The sequence below is a fragment of the Sparus aurata genome, chromosome 23 (assembly GCF_900880675.1).
Source record: "Sparus aurata chromosome 23, fSpaAur1.1, whole genome shotgun sequence".
Lineage (NCBI taxonomy): Eukaryota > Metazoa > Chordata > Actinopteri > Spariformes > Sparidae > Sparus > Sparus aurata.
Window position 1 is genome coordinate 19,090,922 of NC_044209.1, and position 23,199 is coordinate 19,114,120.

Here is a 23,199-nt window from a genome sequence, read left to right on the forward strand (position 1 = left end):
AATTATAAATTCTCCCATGAAGACACAGTTTGTATAATTGCGACTGTGTTTTACAATGTGGTTATCCATTACCTATATACAGCAGCCTCAACTTATGGTTGCCCACGGGATGAGTTATAGCTGTTGACACACACATTAACAAACATTTATACCTGCCTATAACTACATCATCTTGTATCATAAACCATTTTAAAATGTTTACACGCTGCTTCTAACTGAAAGCAAAGTGTTACTATTTACTGAATTTGGTTTATATTTACACGTCCATGCACACATGCAAGCAAACATACAACAATTTATACGCATGCAGAGCCAAACACTGTGACACACATACACACACACACACACACACACACACACACACACACACACACACAGTCTCACAGGAGTGACAGATGGAGAGGGGCAGTACGGGAACAGGGGCTTGTACAACTGGGCTGGTGCCTCCATTGTGCAGTAGGTGCACTGTAAGTCTATCCTCTACTAATTGCCGGAGCAGTTCAAACACAAAGTCTGCCTCTGAAATCCAATCTTGCAGGGTGTTGTACAGTGAGTAAAGTTTACAATGTGTAACATTTTTCCTCTGGCAAGAAAAGGGACAAAACATGGCCTATGGACGAGGGGGGAGTGAGAGGGGATGTGGAGGCAGAGAGAGGACAGAGGGGTGGCTAAGTGCAAAAAACACAAAACAGCATGAGGTGTGGATCGTGTTGAGCCAGAAGGAAGACGTAACTGTAAATAGATCATTCACTATTTAGGCTGCATGTCTAATCCAGGGGCATCCAGACTGCAACGAGTCTGCGGCGAGTGAATGAAAGTGTAGCCGCTGTAGGTGGACCGAGTCCTGTAATGAGACACTGAGGAGGGACAGATAAGGAGGCGAGGAGGAGTGATTGAGAGGTGATCTGGGGAGAGAGAGAGCGGGGCGCTGTAAGAGGAGAGGGATCGGCGGTGCAGACGATGTAAACAAGACGAGCAGAGCGTGTGCACGCAGCGACGGCTGCATGGCGGCGTCTGAAGCGGTTTCATAAACTGACAACCACCCAGCTTCTGCGCCGACATCACACATAGCACAAAATCTAAACAGACAGACTCAGGCGGGGCAGACTGCCAGGTAACACAACACAGCGCCAGTCTGCATTTTGCACCCATTCGAACCTGTTTCTCATTAAGCATTAAGCAACAGAATTACTGAAATAAGTCCTCCGTTCCCCTAATGAGGGCTTTGCTGCTCCGATGCTCTCATATTCCCTCTCCCTCCCAATCCATTTCCCAAAGGTGAACATTCCATGTGCTAATTTCAGTTTCACACAGGAAAGACTTGTAGGCGCATGTGTTGTTTGTTTGTCAGAGTGGACATGTTTGTGTGTGTGTGTGTGTGTGTGTGTGTGTGTGCATACTTTCCTCAGTATGCATGTATGTTGTTCGTGTCTTTACGTGTGGTCTGGCTCCAGACCCTGTCACTCATCCTCTTTGACCTTTAGTAAGCTGTGAAATTTAATTTCAAGCTTGGGTTGCCTTTTCTGTACAATCCTACACCTGTGCCAAATACGTCCGTGGGGAAGTTGGACGGCTGCCGAGGCACCGCCGACCGGGGTGTCTTCAGACTGAGAGCCAGACAGAAAGACCGACAGGAGGTGACGCATTAATCAGAGTCTGAACCCCCTGTGACTGACCTCACCTTTGACCCTTTACCTCTTTACCACCATGGATGGCGACTGGGGCATTTCCAGGAGGCTTTGGCTAATTGGCTCAGATTGCAGAGAGAGCAGCATTACGCCTGAAATTGGAAACATATGCAGTTATACCTCAGTGTGTATGTGTGTGTGTAGCGATGGCGGCGATGGTATCGCTGCTCCTGCTGGAGAGAGGCTTGAATTTAGGGTAGCTTGGAGTTTAGTAGGTGAGCTGAATGACAGCAGAGACAATGAAAAGGATTGAAAATGTAAAACAAATTAGAAGAAGAAGCGATTGGAGGGATGATGAAGGACTGACACCAGGTACCTTGGGGAGGTTGACGATCTGTAATTGAGGTCTAACGTCTGACTCAGTGGCTCGTTTGTGGACAGACAGACTGTTAGCTTCGCCCTGACAGCTCAGCTCAGCTATTTGCAATAATTGGCCATAATAGCTACCTTCCAATTTCGTGCAGATATGAGTTTCATGTCCAACTCGTAGGTTGATGTCTGACGGCGCTCTGTGTGGGAAGAATTTCATCAGAGGAGTCAAAGGTAGCAAGAGTGACATCTTGAAACTTCAAAACGCTCCAGTTTGTTTTGGGTTGTTTTAGCTGACAAAAAGAGAAGCGGTTGAAGATGTCAGGATTCAAAAAGGTGCATAATGAGCAGAGAAAAATGAGCAGAAAATGATTCCAGTGAAACTGATATGAGACACAGTGGGCAATGCTGCAAAGGCTTTGCAAGCTCCTCGTGTACAAGGCAGGACTGCTGTACAAGGGATCAGTTTTGTTTTTATGGGTCTTTAATAATGGTCTGACAATCTGTTTGGGTCATGAAAATGTTGTTTGTCGAAAAACACAAATCCCCAAAGGAAAAACTGAAAACCGTAGCAGAGAATTGTGTTTCGACCGCAATATATTGTGACTTAACGTGAAGGGCTTCTGGGGACGTAGGGATTTGCGAAATCTGTTAACGTAACAGTATGAATGAGAACTTGTTCGGCGAGTGATCGTCTTAAATAAACCTCTATATCCTCCTCAATGATTGGTAAAATGGTTGTGGTTACATTTGCGTGTCTGAATGCATGCATATGTGTGTGTGTGTGCGAGTGTGTGACGTAGTGAGAGGCAGCAATAGGGCAAAAGCCAAAGAAAATGACATTTCCACGTCCCTGCCTTCTCAATCATCATCTTTGTTTGACCGTCCACACTTAGCTAACAACTTTCTCTCTTCCTCTTTCTCTCACTCCGACTCTCACTGATGCACCCCGAGGCGGAAATATCTAAGTGCATGCAGGGCAAGTTCAGACAAAGAAGGAGATAGAGAGAATGGTGGGAGGGTTGCGAGGATTTCGGGTGACTGACACTAAATGCCAAGGGGGAGGAACGCCGCGGGACACCGGGCAATGTGAGAAATTGGTAAAGAAAATCTGGTGGACGATTTCCCAAAAACCTAATTGTAGTGCTGCTGCGTTGTGGTGCAGAAAGACAGTGAGAGCGGTGAAGGACAAGAATGTGTATGTGCGTGTGATCTTGTGTGTTTGCGCAATCAGTCAACGGGTGCAAGTACATCAACGCTCCCTTCCGTCTGTGGGTACTGACAGTGTTAAATGTCTCCGTCCCTGAGTGAAGGCTGCACTTTAGTCTGCCTCTCTATACAGAAGTGACCCGTTTTAGCGGCTTTGAGTTTGAAAAACCTCTTTTCATGATCCCCCTTCTCTTTCTGTGTCTCCTCTCCGGTCCCTATCTCTCCCATCCCCAAACTCTTTCATGAGCAGTCTCTCAGGGGCAGGGTTGTAACGTAACCCTCCCCTCTTTTGTCTCCATTCTTTTCCTTATCCTTTCATCTTTTTAAACATTCAGGGGGAAAGGGGTTTGGTGAGATGGAAACCACTACTTGGTAAAGGAAAGAAAGAGATAGAATGTGAGAGAGCAAGAGAGAGGAGGAGGCGGGAGGGGGCAGAGTCTACCCCACCTCTGCTCATCCGCCAATTTATGGCTCTCCTTTTCAACAAGGCCATTCAAGGTGGGGAGGCTCTGTGGACGCGCTGTTCTCGCGGGTCAATAGCAAGTGAACCCCTCGTCTGGTCTGTGTGGGGACGACTTATCTGCTCCGAGGACCCGTTGAACTGTCTGTCGGCCTGCGTGTCCTCCATAGACCTCCATTGTGTCTCCTCCGGGCCTTCACCGACTTTCCCCCAAAGACCTGTGAGTGGACAGAGCAGCCAGTCACCAGCTCCTGTTGCCATCCTTTCAACTTGACAGGAGTCCCGGACCGACTGCAGCCACCCGACCAAAATAAGTGCGTGTATACACGTTTCAACGCATTTAGCGGTGAACACTCATGAAGGTTTCCTATCAGAAATATCTGAGACAAGGTTTACTTACATCTACAGTGTCGGAACAGCATTCCTTTCATTTACGGAGCTTGTGCAGTCGTCTAAACCATAAAAAGATAATCAAGGGATACATGTTTCAGACTTAAATTAAAGTAAGTCAAGGCAAAAACCTGCTTAAGAAGTTTTGTTACGATATAAAGAAATCCATATAAAAAGAAAAATCTCCGGATATGGAGCGGCTCCAAACACAGATTACATGTTTCTTTGCCCACAGCGTCAATAAATACTTTAACTTTTTCAAGCAAGTAGTTTTCAGTTTACTTTATGGTACACAATAAAAAACATAATTGTTGCTGTCTAAGATTAGACCACACACAAGCCTAGGAGACTGATATTGAAGGGACGACAAGTGTAAACCTACCTTGACATCACCTGTTGTGGCTTGTGTTCTCGCATTCTGAGGTTTTAAGTTTGGCATTACGGCCGTTGCCATCTTGGTTTTTTGGAGCAAGAAGTGTTCATATCTAGACGATGGAGATGGAGCTGGGCAGGATATCCTCATTGAATCTTACTGAGCACCTGAGGACACGCCGCGGTAGCAACTCATCAATCACAAGGAAGGCACACCCTTAAGCATACCGTGCTTTATGGTCTATGTCACTCAGAATTTTTCAAAATGAACATCGTACTGTATTGAACAAGACTTAGTGAATAGTAACCATAAACTCATTCTGAAAACGTTGACTGAAGTAATACATTTGGAACCTATTTTCCTCAGCTTACATTGGGACTCGTTTTTTGCAATCAGTTGAAAGGCAACTCTGCATTGTCTTCACAGATTTCAGATTCAGAAGCTCCATCCATAATCTTTTGGAGCCACAAGTGACTATACTCGGAGGTTTCTCAATTGGATCTGATTAAGAACCAGAGAACACGTCGTGGTAGCAACTTGTCTATCACAAAGTAGACACAACTTATAGCATACCCTGCTTTATTGTCTATTTTACTCTGAATTGGCTTCACTTTTCAGACCAGGAAGCTCTGTCAATATTTAATGGCCAGTCAGGTTGCGATTATTTTTATTTCTATTTCTATATCTGTTTACACTAGAGCCTGACCAAAATATCCAATATATTGATTCAACATTATTATTAGTCAATTTTAGCCCATCAGACATATTTCGGCATCAGCATTTATGTGGTTCGATATGTTAACTTTATTTTAGAGATAATAATGCAGACAATTGCTCAATTCCCACTGAAGTTTACTGTTTCAGTGGACTGATTTAGATCATTAAGCTTATTGTTAAACTGTAAAACATCCTGCCTCCATTACAAGTCTTTATCACTAATGTTTGACAACACCATTTTTTTCCTCCCCAATATTGGTAGTGAGAATTCTTATCAACTGCATTTCATTGTACAATCTAATAAAAAAAACATGAACCTTGAAATGCTTTACACACCACATAAAACAATTGTACCCCAGCCACCATTTTTTTTTTTTTACAATAAAAGGAGAAAAGCATAGTTGCTAATAAAAATGATTAATTGAAGACATGAATGTTTTAAAATAAGAAGACATTCCGTTGTGCAGTATTGTTAATAACAGCAGGTTGGTGTGAAAGGGGGCCCCACGCTAACCATTGCACCAGGCCCCCAAATCAGCGAGTCCACCCCTGTGAAAACATATATCCTGAATTAAACCCTGCACAGTGAATTTTAGAAAGCTGAGATAGGTTTCACACGGTCAGCATCTTTCAGAAGTTGTTTTTGTCCTAAAGCCTGTATTCTCACTGGCGTTTATGTCTTTATCTTTGTTTCTACTTGCGAACACATCTTTAAAAAAGCCGTAAACCATTTAGCTCACCTGTCGATTTTGAATAAGAAAAGTACAATTACCACAGAATTACTGCCAATGAGGCCATCAAGATCCAAATGATTCTGTCAACTGCCCTTGGGCAAGACACCTGCCAAAGTGGTAGCCACATACCAACCCCTCTAAAAAAAGAAAGAAAGAGACACTGGCACAAGCGAACAGGAAGCAATCTGAAAGCAGACTCGGATTTGGCATTAAAACACAAGGTTACATCTTCCAGGTCTGATTGTGCCAGATGGGATACTGTTGCAGCCTGCACTTGCAGACCTTGACGAATTAGCTTGATCTTGTTTGTAATCATGCACTTGTGTTACCACCCCACAATGAACTCACGTTAGGTGGACTTGTACCAGCATCCACAACATTGCCAGCAATTCGTCAAATTGTTTTGTGGTTAAGTGTGGGGTGGGGACGAAGAAGAAAAAATGCGGGGGGTAGGTAAAGGTATAAACTATCTCAGTCACGCACATGTGAAGTCTGACTCCTTCAAACCAAGCTAGCTAATGTGACTTTTGGGCTAATTTTGCGCACCAAAACCTTTGTTACTCTTTGATATTATACGCATCTGTTTGGGAAGCAACTCCTGGAAACATCTGCTCTAGCAGATGTTACTCGTTGAATGTTGTAGGTCTTCTTTCAATATACTAACCTCATGAGGGGGAAAAAAAACTTTGACTTCTCTCCGCACTTCCCAAGAGAAACCGGAGTCGCTAGCTCTGCCAAGCTAGCAGCGGGTATCAAGAAAGTCCACCGGAACTAGCTGATTAACTCTTCTAAATAAAAGCACCGCAGCTGGTCGAACGTTCCACGGTAATGCATCTTTCGCCCAGGCGGTTTTACTTTGAAAGTCCCGATCAGAAGCGGCAAATCAAGCTAGCGCTAGCTTGACTGTTAGTCCGACTTTACGCGTTTCAGGCGGAGTTCAGATCTTAAAACATTTGGCCAACTTCTTCACCTCTCCACTTCTTCGTTCACATATTTGAACTGAGATACCTTTCCCCCATTGCCTTCCCTGGAGGAGTTACAACTCATGGAATATCTTAAAATTGCGGCAAGTGTCTATTTTTGATACTTTCCTGGGGTTTTATTACACATTGGAAGCGCTGCCAGGGACAGGAGAGTTTTCTGCGTTCCAACTACTTTCCTTTATTATTCTTTTTTTTTTTTTTTCCCTCGTCGGGATTTTTTTTGGGGGGGGAACCACATGCGATGTCACGGACAATTAAAAGGAGAAAGAAATGTTTGTGCTTAGTGCTGTGGTTACCGTACGAAGGTGTCTTTTGAGTTTATTTTTTTAAACCAGTTGAGCGACTGGCGACAGGACTCTATAATCAATGTGGTGTCAGCTGGAAGGACGCGGGGTCCGGATCTCACCTAAACGGTATGGCTGTGAATCACACATGCAGGCCTCCAAATGTCCACTCTAAGAGGTGTTTTACTATCATTACAGTGTGTATTGATTAATATATGTTACACATTAATTAATTTGTGTATGTATTTACATGTATAAGTTAGATGAACTACTGGTTACATCATGTGATCAACAACCCCTTAAGTTATTTAAATGGGTCAGTTTAAGAACATTTTTTGGATTCACACAATTCACAATTTTATTATTTCCCTATGTATTTGTCAATCAGCTCACCTATCTGCTTAGATTCATGCATGCACACACGGCTGTTTGTTTTGTTTTTTTAAATGTAATTTTTGCATTTTCTTTTTAATGCACAGCTCTCATTTATTTCCCACTCATTAAACCCTAACCCTGCACAGGATCAAAGCGTTTGGAGCGAAGTGATCCTACTTAACATGTTATTTTCCTTGGCAGTTCCTGCAGGTTGTAAGCCCATTTCACATTTTGTTTTCATTGGCAGTCAGTCAGGTGAGGTGAGAACTACCGAGACACAATCCAAACTCTGCAGGTAGATCTCACACACACACAGACACACACGAGCTGTGATATAAAACATACCTGCAGATGATGTCTCAGTCTGATAGTGTCAGACAAGATCGGGGATGAGGGGCCAACAAGAGCGCGGTGGGTGGCAAGAATCTGACTTTATTCAGGAGAGCGGCTTTTACATCTTTCACGAAACCACTTGCAAAACACTGAGTGATGTCAGTCGAGCCGTTAAAGATGTGTCATGCTATTTAATTGCACTACAGCATAAACAGCAGCTCATCAGAGGTGTGTGAGGACGAGGGATCTGATGTCACCCTTCATATGCAGGCTGGATTTTGCAGGGCTGAGCGTGGTATGAAACAATCGCAGACCTGGAATTAATGGGCTGTTTGCACAGTAGGAAGGTCATGCTCTGTAAATGAGCACATGTGAGGCCAATGCTTTTACTTCCCCCTCACGCAGAGAGAGGGAGAGAGAGGCAGAAAGGGAGGACAAACACTTACCTGCTGCATGTGCTTACCATGTCACAGCCGCTCCTGTTGTCGCCGTGTTTAGGGTCACATGCTCGCATGCATTTCATACCGCTTAGTCAGCCCGCACTTACATGAAATCTGCTGAAAGATGTGATGCGAGCTGGAAAGCGTCCCGCAATCAGACGCCCTCCAGACATCTTCCACCCCTGTTGCTTCTTTTGGTTACACGACATCAAAGAGGCAGGATTAGGACAGGACGGGGCCTGGTCCCAACACTAACACAAATTGCATTATCTCTCTGTCCGATGGACGTGTCAGACATTAGCCACACATGAGGAGGGGGGATCACTATGTTAACAAGCTAATAGCACAGTAGCCACTGCCAGGTGTGGAGCTACTTTATGGCATCTGGTTCTTGGGGTGGGTTTCGCAGTGAGGGGCCCTACGGACCATAATTCCCCCTGATTCCTTCTTTTCTCTAATGCTGTCTCGTCCAGATGAAACCCCTGCGGTTCACACTGGCAGCACTAAAACAGAAGTCAGACCAATTTGCCAGGTGCCAGATTTCCTAAAGAAACACTTTCCAGTGATAGTTTTCCTTGCGGTCGTGTGTTTAAGAGCAAAACCGCTAAAATAGCTGCAGGTCAACAAGGTGGTTTTGATTCCTGAGTTTTACCCAGAATCATAGAGAGGATATTTTTCATATCTGAAAGTATTCATTTAACAAATAAGTCAATCAACAGAAAAATAATCGGCAAGTATTTCGATAACTGATTAAACGTAAATAACTTTTAAAGAAAAAATGTCACGCTCCTTCTCATTCAAGATTCTCAAATGTGAGCGTTTGTTGCTTGTTTTACATTATAGTAAATGTAATATCTTTGGAACTGTGGGTCTTTAAAAAAAATAAAATAATTTGTGGTCATGGTTGCGGGTATTTTTTCATAGTTTTCTGTCATTTTAGACCAAACAATTAATATATTGATTAAGAAAAGTCTCGATTAGATTGTAGAATAAACTGCAAAAAGAAAATGAAAGTAATACAAATTAGTACAACACCTTTTTATACAAAAATGTACAATAAGGTTAAATGGAAACAAGCACGATTAGGTGTCAGTGCAAGAATTACACCGGTTAACAGGAATAAGATCAAATACTAAATAGTGTTTCAGTGGGAGGAAAAGTTTGCGTGTTAAAAGACTAGTTGAAAGCAAAGTGAAATAGATCCGTTTCAAGCTGTCACTTAAAAATGTTCTCTGAGGTCGGCTTCCTGATATCCTCTGGGAATGTTACACTATTGCACCGTTTTGTAAGCAGAGTTAAAAATGTCTGGGTTTATTATGACTTTCTGAACATCTAACAAATGCACACTGGAGGGTCTGTGCGAACATAAAGACCCGCACGTAGGCTGCTTCTTCATAATTAATGCTAAATATGGAGGCCTCGGAGTTAATGTCATAGTTTAGTCTGTTTAGTCTGCTCATTCATGCAGTTTTGCTTGGTGACGTGGTTGCTTTTGTGTCTGTTTGTTTAGGCCCTGTCCTGTGGTTTCGGGGTATTCCTCCTGTGCTCATTTGGAAGAATTTCAGGCTACGGGGATTAGGATTAACATAAGTGTGTAGTGTTGAGTGGGGTTTATGATTTAGAGAGACGGGATTTTTTATTTTTCTTTTTGCGTGTGTGTTCTTCTTCGGGGGTGGGGGTTGGATTCAGAGTGCTTGGGTCCGGTCCAGAGGGTGGATGAACGTCGTGGTCCTCGTCTAGCCTTGCAGGGAGCGCAAATGATGCGTGTCATTGTGGCAAATGGAGCATGGTGATGAAGTGCTGCTGCTGCTGCTGCTGCTGTTTTACAAAGAAACCACTTAGAGAGTCGGCCCTGCCTGCCTGCCTGCCTTCTGTGTGGTGTCTGAGTGCTCCCAGAAAGCCCTTAGGAGGCATAAAGCTCTTCTGCAACAGAGGACACTCTCACATAATACAAATCCTCCAGATTTTTCCTGGACACTCTCCCTGCTCCGCCTCCTCGCCGAAGTTGACTGACTTGAAATCATCATCTCCTCTGATAAAAGTCACCAGACCGTGTTCATTGATGTAAACACTTTGATTTCATCTTTTAATTGCCGTCGAGGAGTGTGTTCAGCCTGATTTACCACTTATATTGCCTTGATTGGGTTTATTTTGGAAGGCCCAGACAGTCGATCAGAAGCTAGGGAAAACAGGAACTCACTTTGATGTTTTTTTTTTACCGTCAGCACGTCATGCAGGCACTTTGAGCGCCTGGGGCGACAGCATGAGTGATGCGTCGACCGAACCTTGTTGCTCCACGGCTGACGGCTGCATTGTGTCCAGGGTGCGGCCCTGCTGAGTACATGTCCTGTCAATGAAAGGGGTTTTGTCACTCATTCACATGTTCACACACACACACACACTCACTCGTTGATGGTCACGATGATGCATCCATTCAGCCACCCTCGCACACACCACAAACCAACAGTCATGACATCAAGTCCTTCACACTTACTGTATTTTCTGCTGCCCAGTGTGTGTTGTTCTCCTTCAGGCAGCGAAGGAGCCTCGCCAGTAAAGCTGCATCTCTGACATTCTGATCATTCCACCTATTTTAACTCTTTCCAAGTGACCTCCCCGCCACTCGTCAAACAAATAACTAAAGTGATGTTCACCTCCGCCGAGTAGGCTTCAGTGTATTGTATGAATGCCACATGGACGGGTGACTGGAATATTTTTCCAGTTAGTCACAGGTGAGAAACACAAATGACTCATTGGCTCGAGTCGGGCTTTTTGTTCAGCGCAGATGATGTCAGACATGACAAACTAATGTTGCTGAAAAGTGTCGTCAGAAAGTGTTTACATTAGGCTTAGACGAGGGAGTGTTTTATTTGAGCTTTGTTCAGATTTGTGGGTTAATAGTTATCATAGTGACTTTTCAATTTATAACCTCTTAACACGGGATCAGACTAATTAAGAGAAAATTATATACATCATTATTCATACCAGGAGAAAGTTAATGTGTAACTTTTCTGCATTTGAAAAACATAGTTGAATTGTTAAATGCACATGTACTGTTATTTGAATTGGATACACCACGCCTGCGACTAACAGTCGCTTTCATTAGCGATTGATCTGCTGATTATTTTCTTGATTAACAAATTGGTAAGTCATAACATCAGTCAAACATAATATAATCAATAAAGGTGATGGTTTCAAGTGATGTGTTTTATACAGAAAACACTACTAAATATTTAATTTATTGTAATATATAAACCAGATGCTGGAGTTGTATCAATTCATTATCTTATCATCAAAATAGTTGCAAGAAATTTTCTTTTTTTCGCAGCTCTAAAATAAACTTCTAATTCGATTTTACTGCTTTCTTTTTTTTAGATAATAATTTAACCTATGGCGTTGCTGCATTACAAGTGGCCAAAGAGGGTTTATATGAAAAATGTGTCTGTATTTGATTCATATTTTTGCGGCACAAAATCAACTATTAATCCTTTTGTGATCACAAGCACAAAGTGTAAATAAAGCGGGTTATGGCAGGCAGAACGTTTACAATAGTTGTGATCACTCTTTCAGTCCGAGGCAGCAGATGTATCGTATCATGTTCAGACATCACCGTTTGAAAAGAAAACAAATTCAACCGCAGACCAGGTGTGATCAAGGAGAATACCTGAGGGTTTACCTTAGCAGTGCTGTGATACCGTCTTATAATCTGTTTGTCTTTGGGAGTAGACCAGAGGTTAGCCGGGTTTGTTGCCATGTTGGTTTGCAGATTTAATGAGAGAAGAACCTGTAACAACAGAACAAAAAGAAAAAAGGAAAAAATAAAGATATATCCTGTCCTTAAAAGCTGAAAGGGGCGGCTTGTTTTCCTCGGGTCACAGATACCTTTTAATCCACTTCCTTTGGCTGTAAAGTGTCTGACTTGCATACATACCAGGTTGTCAGTGTCTCCGTTTTAAGGTCAGACGGCAGGATCTACAGTGTTTGTAGCTAAACTCCATCTTCTTTCATGAAAAAGAAGAGGGCGACCTTGCAGTACTATTTTTCCACGAGTTCTGCCAAGATTTTAAAGCCATACCTCAGTGGTTAAAGCACCACAGTCATAAAGCTGCAGGCCACCAGTAAAACCTCTTATTTTACCTTTTAATTGAGGTACTTAGGTTAACTGTAGAAGCCACAATGTGCATTACATAAAATAACATTGTCTACGTCTTTCTCCCTGTTTCAACCCTCAGCTGATACGTCTTGGGAGTGATGCACTGGCTTCCCCTGGTTGCCATGGTGATTGCCTCGGCCCTGCCCTTCCCTCACAACCCTGTGTCCAGGATTGCTGCCGCGACAACAGAGCCTGGCTTTGACAAGCGCAGAGAGCACCGTCATGTGCAGGCTGCTCGCCTCGCAGCTCCCCCTCTGGACTACAACTTCCATGGAAATGCCTCACAAACCGACTACAACATGGCTGCTGATCTTGGCCAACGGACTGACACACAAAACCTCCAGAACAGTAAGGATTATGTGCAATCCTCCGTAGATGAAGAGACTCGCATGTTCAAAGCGGAGAATCCAGAAACCCACCAATCGAAAAGCGACTCAGGCAGTGATGACAAACGCAGCGTCAGTTTGGATGTTCCCAAAGAAGGAGGAACGCTCAGGACCGAGGATATTTCCAAGGATAATTCTTTACCAAAGGACTACAAAGCTGACAGCAGCAGCAGGCGAGAATACTCCAGTGTTGTGGACTTTCCCAAGAAGGACATTCTTGAGGACTCTAAAGAAAAACTGTTGCAGGTTTCTACGGTAGAAACCAATAAAGCTGTCAGTCCTGCTGCTAATCTAAAGGTTCAAAGAGGACCACAACCACCTGTTCCCTCGGACAAGCTGAGAAATGCACCTACAACCAGGACAGGACCTCAGTGGACACCTGGGGCTGAGAGAGTTCTGGCTGAGGAGAACTTGAACCTGGAGGCAGGTCTGGGTCTTGGGACCGGGCTGGACAGTATCTTTGAAGGAGACGAGATGTTTCTGGACGCACATCCCCGAGTCCTATTCTCCTCCTCCACGTCGCCTCCAGAGCAACCCCCTCTCTTGCTAATGTTGGAGACCGGCCTGCTGGAGGAGGACAGGGACAGAGAGGAGCAGGAGGACATGGACGGACACATCGAGGGTCATGGGGATCGGGCGATCGACAGGAGCACGACTCTGAGCTGGGCAGACTCGTCCAGAGTTACCAAGGAGGCTGTCCGTGCTGTTAAAAGGGATAAACGCTCGCACTTGATTGACAGGCGGAGAGGGGAAAAGTCGGTGTGCGAGTCAGAAAGCGTTTGGGTCACTGACAAAACGTCCGCCATCGACTTGCGCGGTCAGAAGGTCACCATCTTGCAGGAAATCCAGACCCAGACAGGACCACTCAAACAGTACTTCTATGAGACTCGCTGCCGCCAGGCTGAGCAGCAGAGCAACACTAGCAGTTCGAGGGCTGCGGGCGCAGCTCAGAGATCTGTGGGGACGGGCGTAGCTGGGGCCGGCTGCTTGGGTGTGGATAAAAAACAATGGGTTAGCGAGTGCAAAGCCAAGCAGTCGTACGTGCGAGCGCTCACCAAAGACGCAGACAACCGAATCGGATGGAGGTGGATCCGAATCGACTCATCCTGCGTCTGTGTGCTGCTGTCCAGAGCGAATCAGGCGCAGGGGAGGGAGGTCTTGTCGAGGAAGGGGAGAGGCTGAGACAGAGAGAGGAGGGGGGAGACGGAGAGAGATGGCAAGAAGTAGAAAGTGACACAGAGCAGAGCAGCTGTGACATCCGTCTGTGTGCACTTTCTCTTGCTGTTGGTGTTTCCTTTGGATATTTCTGCCTTAATCCAGTTTTTTCAGATATCTCTCTCTCGTTTCCATCCCTCCCTCCACCACGACTTCAACTGACTTTTGAAAAAAACAAGAAGACCTCATTACTAGATCTTAGGGAAAATTTGTCATATATAGAGATTTTACTTTAAAAGTACTGTTTTTGTATGAATTATCTTTCATAATCTAAGTTATTTTTGATTAGTATGTAAGCATGTGTATGTCTTTGATATTAATATATTCCTTTATATATATGTGTACGATATGACACCAGTATACCTTTATGTATGAAGCTATGTATATCTGTGTGTATTTATAGAAGAAGTCTTCATGGAGTGGTAGGTCTCTCCAGTGTAATTCCAGCCTCTGGTCCGCTCGGGTTGTGAGAGGAAGGAGCGCCACCTACTGAGGCTCCATTTTACGACTCCACACTGTTCCCATATGGATTACCAGGAATACTGTAACAGTGCTTTGACGGGGAAAATGTATTGGAGACAGAATCTACAGCATGGGCGCACTTAAGCAAAGGTTTCACTCAGGCTGATGATTCGACAGTTTTGTGGCAGGATGCATCTCCGTCCGTGGATCTTATTAAATGTGGCTCGTGAATGTAAAACCATGTGGTTTGTCAATTATATGACACGCAGACAAGCACATTTTACCATCTGCTGGTTTGTTCGGTTTGCCTGCCAAATGTGGTAATAAAGGATCTTTGTACTCTGCAAATTATTGTTACACAACTTAACTGATGTAGATGCGGGGAACCTGAATTCTCAAGGCACACTGGGATTCATTTGGAAAAAGAATCGTTAATGCAAGTAGAAAGGCTGCAGCTAATGATCATTGTTGATTCGTCTGTCGATTGTTCTCTTGATTAATTGATTAGTTAGTTTGGTCTATAAAATGGTGTCAAGAGTTTCCCAAAGGCCAAGATTTCAAATTCAAAGGTCTTGTTTTGTCCGCAACCCAAAGATATTTAGTTTACTGTTGATTAATCGTTGCACCTCCCAGATGAAGTAAATATCTGGCATTTTACTGCATTAATTTGATGTTAAGAAGCCGTTTTCTCAAACTCTAGCTTAAAAAAACACAGTATTCAGATCTGTTATGTAAAAGTAGCATTAGCACAACTTAAAAATACTCATGTGCATGTAAATGTCCTGCACATTTTGCGTTTGAAATGGTAACCTGCAATGTAAATAGTTGTTATAGCTGTTCAAAAAGCTCGATATTTGCCTAAAAAATGTGACGGAGCAAAGTATATAAAGAAGCCTAAATTAGACATATTCAATTTAGTTCCAATACAAGTGTTTGAAAATTGTAAAATATTTGAGTAAATGTACTTGGTTAGATCCATTGCACCCACCTGCAGAAAGGAAAAGAATGAAACAAATGGAGAAAGTTTGTGATGATCAGCGGATCCACCAGGATCGCTTTATTTTTTTTCTATTACATCACCATTTTCATTGTCATCATCATCATCACCATCATCGTCATTGTTGTTTATTTTTCCAGATGATATTTTTCAATTTGTATTACTATCACTTTAATCATGGAAATCTGTTAAATCATTGCACAATTTGTTCTCAAAATGTACACATACAGTAGCGTATTTGAATGACCATTTTTCAATGTTTCATATTTACTTTTAAAACTAGTTCAAATGAAGCCAAGAAGGAACGGAACATGTACATACATTTATCCAATACATACCTAAAGAAAATAAATAGATATCGTAAAAAATAAAAAATACAACTGAAAAAAATACACACATTTTACAAATTGATCCCCAGGCTCCCACCCCCTGTAGGTTTATCATACAGATATATATTTTTTTTTTAAAGACACCTCATATCATCTTCACCACCAACAAAATGTTTTTAGGTCATTGTCGTTTGTTTGACATGCATCGTAAACACAGAGGCTAAAGGTTTTGTTTCCTGGGCTTCCTCGGGCTCGCCCTCTCTTCCTGCCTCTCTCTGATCTCACCCCCCAGAGAGCTCTTGGTTTCTGTTATGGCTTGTGTGTGCAGTAAAATGACCGGCTTCTGTCCACCCTTTTTTTTTTTATTTTTTTCTTTCCTCCCTGTGAGTCGCTGTTTTGTCTCCATGCCGCCTCTCCCATCATCAGGATTACCCAAGACCCTGAGCTGATGATTAAGTCATAAACTGCATTGTGGAGGGCTAAGTGAGGATGTCAAGCCGTCCTAAACGTGTTCGAACACGATGGCACCACTTTCTATAAAGACGTACTTTACAAAGGGTTTGTCATTCATGGCATTGTCATTTTAATTATGTTCCAATTCGGAGATAGCAGAAAATAACTTTGGCTGTTGCCTTCTCTGCTAGCTCTTTGATTCATATTGAATAATCAAATTTATTAACAACCTTATACTTAGCGACCCAATCAGCAGCTATAAATGTTAATCAGATGTTGACGTTGATGTTGATCAGAATTTCTCTGATTCCAGCTTTTCAAATGTTAATATTTTCTGGAATCGCTGCTCTTTTATGACAGCAAGCTGAACATTTTTGGGTTGTGGATGAAACAAGACATTTTGCGGACGTCATCTCGAGTTTGGAAACATGGAACGACACTGTTCGCAATGTTCAGACGTGTAACGGACCGCAGTATTATCGATTCATCGCGAAAATAATCGTCAGATTAATCGATAATGGAAATGATCATTTATTGCAGCCCTAAGACGATATTTCCAGAAAGTAATGTCTGTGTTTGCATCCTCCCAAAGATTCAGAGAACTACATTTTATGTCATTTAAACAGTTTTTCCCACGACTTAGCATCCCCAAACTCTTCTTTAGCAGCTTTTTCACTGACCTATACAGCGTTAACAAATGCTTAAATTAGCTTTCTCTTAATTTTCTCCACCCTTTTTGGAAGCTTTCCCCGATGACATCACTATGCTATCATGAGTGTGACGCGCCTTCAGCACCACAGAAGACGCCTCCTGAGGAGAACTCCGCGGAGCGCTCCTTTAACCTCGATGACGCCAAAAGTTAAAACTCCTTGTGCGGCATGCCTTATCGGACAGTGGCACCGACACTAGCTGTATGGATTTCCTGCCATCGACATCATGAACTCGGTGAACACAATGCCCCTGTGGCCTCGCTCCACCCTCTCCCATCCACCTCTGTGCCTTTGATCTCTATAATGGGGTCCCATCAAAAGAAATTACTCTGCCTATCGGCTTTCAAGGTGCCAACAGACAAAGCACGAGGAGGGTCCCTCTGATGTGGTCGGAGCTGTACAGTGGTCTGAATTCGGACGTGTTTTACTACGCCACTCCGACCAATTGGGGACACTTAGACACCCCTGACGGGCCCATAGACGCCAACAATGGAGCCACAATGGCTGACACCGGACACCAGCCGACTCGTGAGCAGAAAGGAGAACACCGGTGTTGTTTAAGAGTTACAACCAGCCATTTCCCCCCCAGTCATTGCGAACATCCTTCCAGTCACTCCTCTTTGTTTTTAAAACTTTACGGTGAGGTTAACTCCTGCCCGGCTTCTCCTGAAAGACACCTGTTGCTGGGCAGGAGTTATAAGGCGACACGTTTAGCTGTTTTCAAACTGTAAGAGAATAAATAAATGGCAGCAAGTGGTTTCTGAAGGTAGGAAAATGAGCCCTGATATTGCCAACTCCGCTGACTCCTGGTGAGGAATGAAAAGAGGGGAAACCTGCACGACCGGCACTAACCTAAACGACACCTGGCGTTGTCCTTTATTAACCCCACAGCACAGTCACGCCGGGAGAAAGAGCAAAGACAGAGTGACAGGAAGAGAGAGACAGAGAGAGAGAGAGAGAGAAAACAGCTGATCCCATTCAACCTTTCAAGTCGGAAAATACATTCATACATTCTTCATGTCATTTTCCCCTTCATTCCTTTGCTTCTGTTATTGCAGAATGGTCAGACCGATAGATTTCTTTTTTTTTTTCCTTTGTTTTTTTTAAAGTTAAATGGTTATATTCATTGCTTCTTTCTCCGTGGATGAGCGAAAGGGTCCTCTAGTCCCCCGATCCAGTCAGCGCCCTGAGGAGAGAAAACAGCATTATTAACACGCCATTGCCTCCGTGGCCTTAATTCAACTCCGCCTAAATCCCCCCGCCAACCAAAACCCACCATTTTAAGACCTTAGGGGAACTGCTTAAAAAATCCAAGGCTCAGACCCAATCCACGACAACAAACAGATACATAAAAACAACGAGGTTCAAACGAATGTGCTCGGCACATGTGCAAGCCATCTCAGGGAAGCTTTCGGAGTAAATGGCTCCGTCTCACCACACAGATAAAAACCCCACATGGATGAATCGCTACAAGACAGTTTAATTAACGCGTCGGACAGTTCTCACCTCAGCCCCTCAACAGGAGTACGTCCTCACTGAGGCAGATTCACCCCGGGCACCAGAGCTGGCTGCGTAGGAGACACACACAGACGGGGTCATTATCACAACTGCAATGACTTGAAACAGCACTGACCTTCCACAGGCATTCCTATTAAGAAGTGGAATGAGGGATAATGAGTCTTCCTCTGTACTTTGAAGCGTCTGGTCCTCGTTATTGCCAGTTCCTCTGCAGAAGGAAACAGAAAATTCCACCGCCAAGCTAATGGCAGAGTAGCATGACAACAACCAACTGCTCTGTGCGCGTGACTCTTGTTTTTTTTTTTTTTTTCGTTCGTGGCAGCTTATATAAGGTGCACTTTACAGTACGCTGGCTGGAAAAACAAAATGCTGCCGTTCAAGGCTCATTTCCGATAGATCAAGATGTAAACGCACGGCTCATTTATCGTCGGATGATTGGGGTGTGCTATGAAAACTGGTTCGACATGGTCAGGTTGTTATTTGTGGGATCCCATAAAAAGGGGGGTGTTATTATAAAGTTGTTACAGCAAAAAAAAACAACAAAAAAAACAACACTGTTGCTGTAAATAAGGCAGGAAACCATCCGGAAATCCTGAAAAATGCATGCAGAACTTTTATATTACCATTCAATGCTGTCTGACTGCTTATGGTTTATTTCCAACGTGGCAAATGCACATTCAGCTCTTTGACTCGATGCAGCACATTTAAACATTATAACCAAGAATTGTGTTAAGGCCTGACAATGTCCTGCTATGGTGGGCGGAAACGATATTACAATATATTTTCAAGCTGCATCGATATTTTTAAATCTCCTCAAAGCACTTCAATAAAATAACAAAGATTTTTGATAAATAATGATCAGTAATGTGGATATAATGACTAATTGGGTTAAGACAAGTATTAAAAACAAGTATAACAGTCCTGTAAGTTGAGAAAATGACATCACTTTACTGTAAAGAGGCCTTTAAAACCAGGTAAATACAACGCCTATGCCTTATCACAATATAATGATAAATAGTTATAATAAAAAAAAGTTATAATAAAATATATTGCACAGCCCTATGAGGAAAGTGTTTGTCTAAATCAAAGTTAAATGAGCTTCTTTCACTGAGTAGTATCTAATAATTACTAATAGACTAATCCATTTTTCTATCTTTGCTCTATTAACGGGAATACAAGATGTGTAAAAGGCAATATAACTTAATTTAAAGGTGTCTGTAGCTGCTGTGGTTTCATCATTCTTTTTTCTTTTAGTGTGTGGAGGACATGCTTTGCAAGACTCAAAGTGTTAAAATTACCTTGAGCAAACGGGGGTAAAAAATAGATTTTCTGCATCACCAACTGAATGCATGTAGGCAAAACCCCCCACAACACTGATGCAAACTGTTTCTGCCGCTGTAATAGAGCGCTGCAGGGACGACATATTTTTGTAGGCTAACCCATAAGTTAGCATCACCCTGGTTCCCTCCCCAAAAAGCCTATGGGATTTTTAGTTTATTGTAAAAAATCAGCTCTCTGGCAAACACAAGTTTATGACACGTTTTGCTCAGCTAGGTAATCTTCATATTTGAAGTGCAAGTGCCAAGAAGCAATTACTTCAACATCACCATAACTAAGCATCTTACTACACTTCACTGTACCCACTTAACAATAAACTGATCATTCTATAAATTGTAGTTGTAATTGTATAAAGTTAGAGTTAGAAAAGTTTGCATCTACAGTCCACCTGTCAAGGCGGACTAGTGAGCAGATGAGAGTCTGTGTTGGGCGTGATGGCGTTAAATGCCCCTGACAACTTTGGTAGTTTAGCCACTTGTTAGCAACCAGCCTTTTTTGGACTCAGATGGTTTAGTATTACACACGTGGGACATATTTTTAATTTTAGTAGTACAAAATGTGAAAATCTCTTATGCTTGTGACCCTATTTCGGGGCACCCATTCAAAAAACCCCACTGATTTGGAGGACGAGGGGATCGGAAGTGCAAAAGAGCTGATTGCTGATTTCTGATTGCTGAACTGATTTCCGGGTTTACGGACTCTATCGCACAGCTTTGTTTGGCAGATCACTAAAATTTGGCTCTGAAAGCTTGCAACTGTAATGTATCCCCTCAGCTGAGAATTGACGTTGTGAAGGGAACATCATCAGGGAAATGATTAGAAAGAGATGGGCCTGAACTAAAAACTCTGAACATGACCTCCTCTGGACCAGGTAAGGTGCAACATATAAGTTACCATGGCGATGAAGCCATGTTGAAAGAGAGCCGCCTTTGTGACACTGAAAACCCTGGCTTCAGGCTCAACATACCTCACCAACCCATTCATCTCGCTTGGTGGTGCAGAATAGTTGCACCTGATCAGAGCTAGCAGGCCTTTTGCCCCGATTCCTGTCGTGCTCTTCAAGTGAGTAACGCCGTATAGAGTGACAGGTTTTCACACATCGTCTAAATTGAGACGCGCCTCGAGGGCTCACATGAGCTGAACAAACGCGAACATGAGAGCGAGGGTGTCAGAGGTCACGGGTCAGACTCACCATCACTCTGAACCTTTCTCAGGGTAACGGAGGGCGTGGAGATGGCTGAGGCACGGAAGTTAGCAGGCAGGGTCTCGGCGGAGTCAGAGGTCACGCCCCGGAGGTCCTTCTCCCTAAACATCTTCCTCCAGGAGGGCGAGCGGGTGAACGTCTTAGTTCCATCCTGCCAGACCAGAAAAGATGGTTGCTCAGACAATCCATCGCTTACTCAAACATGTATTTTATTTCTTCTTCGAACGGATTAGCATGCTGACCTCATCAGGTCGTCTCTCGGTTCCCATGGAGATGAGGGAGTTGTACTCTTGCTCCAGGAGCTGTCTGGCCTGCGAGAGAGAGGTGATGTCGAGCTTTGAGAATGGTTTGGACACAGTTTCAGGACAAGTCTGCTTTGCAGGCCGTTATTAGCTTATATTTGAATATCATGCCTGTTTTAAATCAGTGCGGTTGTAACTCTTCAGGATCAGATGAGACTAACATGTATCTAAAGCCTTTATTAAAGACAGCTGACCAACTACAGTAAGTGACAGGGAGAGAAATGAAACCCAGGAAAATGATTTTTTAGAGACATATATCATGCTTGTTCCTAATTGAGGCTCAGAGGATCAAAGGAAATTTGACGTATGTGTTGGTTTAGGACAAAAACTATGGCTGTAAATCATCGTTACCGCCCTTGCCTGAGAAAAAGGCTTCTGATGTTGCTCGCTGATGCAAACAAAACCTCCGATCATGATTTTAAATTGCACAAAAACAATAAATGCAATTAAAGTCTTTCAGAACTGAAAAGGAATAAATAACATGGGGTGTAAAGCCCTTGGCAATTGCATGATAGTGATTAGTGGAGAATTTTGTGTGTAACTAACAATTCAAATGGCAAACTGAAGCCAGTACATACACACATGCTGTAACTTTGGTTACTACTGTAAACATACCTCAAAATATGGTGCATTAAAATCTGAAACAACGTAGTAAATACAGTGAAATCGAAAGTAGTTGCACCCTAGTTTTTCCCTGGTAATACTGAAGAATAAATATGTGTTAAATGTGCAGGAGGAAAGCAAATTGTGTGTCAGCCCTGTGGTGTGTTTGGCTAATGGAGCTAACAGCTAACGGAACTAAAAGAGCCATAAGAGTCTTTAAATGCTAATTATTTTTAATACATTTTCACCTCAGGATAGTTAAAATTTTAATCAGAAATAATAATCAAAAAACGTGTTTGGGGGACATTTAAGTTCCAAATATTTGTCCATAAAAACGACTCTCCTGTCCCTGCTGTATACAGACGTGACACGCGGTTTCTTCAGTGACCTTTGGCGACCTGTCCTTTACCTGTGTGTTCTGATTGGGGATCTGCAGCAGCAGGGCCAGGTCGGTGTAGTCAAAGGTGTCGTCTAAAGCCAGCAGAGCCCCGTGGACGCCACTCTCGCGGAGGTTGTCGGCATACTCCTTCAGACCGAGAGTCTGTATCCAGCACATCACGCGCTCATTGGACCACACCATCACATCTGGGAGGAGGGAAGAAGAAGACGGTGAAGGGAGGGAGAGAAAAGGGGGAGGCATCCATCTGCAAAAAAGCATGCTGCCTGCTCGCTGCTTTTATAAGCCAGATCAGGTTTCTTCGTATTCGGGTCCCTCATGGCCGGAGGAAACACGGAGGTCTGTTCCGGTTTATTTAGGGTCGACTGGCGGGGTTAAATTTGCTCAGGAGTATTGATGAGTGATCAGTAGAAAAAAGAAAAATGTATTCTCTTACATGAACTCAACAGGTCAAGCTCAACACCAGACAAACAAAAAAAGAAAACTAAAAAAAAAAAAACTCGGTAGATCACTTGGGAAATTTTTCTGTAATGAAATCAGCCAAGACGAACCGACTTTAAATGTACAACATATGTATCCCGAGGCGCAGCGGTGGGAGAGCAAGAGATTTAGGTATGTTTAATGACCGAACGCGTTGACATTTATGTAACTGTTATCCTGCCAAATTGTACTAGAAAGCTGTGGCTCATAATCTCTTCTAAGTATGTGGGGGAAAGCAATAACAAAGGGGGTGGTCCAAACCTCTTCCAGCAATGTGGGAGATAGCAGAAATCAAAGGAGACGTTTGTTTTGTTGGCCAATTTTAAGTTTGTGAAGTGTTTTTTTTTGTATCTCAGC

The 23,199-nt window shown here is 43.2% G+C and overlaps 3 protein-coding genes across 15 annotated transcripts in view; 1 reads left to right on the top strand and 2 right to left on the bottom strand.

Annotated features, from left to right (window-relative positions):
• The window catches only part of slc1a9 (solute carrier family 1 member 9), a 48,946-nt gene extending 42,342 nt beyond the window's left edge, over positions 1-6,604 (bottom strand). For 3 of the 10 annotated variants that reach the window (XM_030406888.1, XM_030406879.1, XM_030406887.1), the window contains exons 1-5: positions 6,545-6,601; positions 4,439-4,596; positions 4,067-4,118; positions 3,654-3,884; positions 1,682-2,197 (exon numbers count right to left, since the gene is read on the bottom strand). The gene's annotated coding sequence lies outside the window, so the exon portion shown is untranslated. Of the gene's footprint in view, positions 1-1,681; positions 2,962-3,653; positions 3,885-4,066; positions 4,224-4,438; positions 4,643-6,544 lie in introns of those variants that run through there. The other 7 variants (XM_030406881.1, XM_030406882.1, XM_030406889.1 and 4 more) reach the window with 7 other exon arrangements.
• Positions 6,605-6,719: 115 nt separating this feature from the next.
• On the top strand, positions 6,720-14,869 carry ntf4 (neurotrophin 4). 4 transcript variants are annotated; one of them, XM_030406900.1, is made up of 3 exons: positions 6,720-7,276; positions 7,774-7,817; positions 12,528-14,869. In XM_030406900.1, the coding sequence occupies exon 3, from the start codon at positions 12,547-12,549 to the stop codon at positions 14,014-14,016; it is 1,470 nt and encodes a 489-aa protein (XP_030262760.1). In that variant the 5' UTR covers positions 6,720-7,276; positions 7,774-7,817; positions 12,528-12,546; the 3' UTR covers positions 14,017-14,869. The 4 variants fall into 4 exon arrangements, with proteins under 4 accessions (XP_030262760.1, XP_030262757.1, XP_030262761.1 ...); XM_030406897.1 differs by lacking the exon at positions 7,774-7,817 and having other exon boundaries at positions 6,721-7,276; XM_030406901.1 differs by lacking the exons at positions 6,720-7,276; positions 7,774-7,817 and adding an exon at positions 7,307-7,325.
• A 666-nt stretch (positions 14,870-15,535) lies between these two features.
• ppfia3 (PTPRF interacting protein alpha 3) overlaps positions 15,536-23,199 on the bottom strand; it is a 30,302-nt gene continuing 22,638 nt past the window's right edge. Inside the window, exons 27-31 of the mRNA XM_030407971.1 lie at positions 22,375-22,550; positions 21,303-21,371; positions 21,049-21,211; positions 18,507-18,568; positions 15,536-18,186 (exon numbers count right to left, since the gene is read on the bottom strand). Of these exons, the coding sequence (XP_030263831.1) occupies positions 18,516-18,568; positions 21,049-21,211; positions 21,303-21,371; positions 22,375-22,550 (461 nt within the window). The 3' untranslated portion in view covers positions 15,536-18,186; positions 18,507-18,515. The remainder of the gene's footprint in view (positions 18,187-18,506; positions 18,569-21,048; positions 21,212-21,302; positions 21,372-22,374; positions 22,551-23,199) is intronic.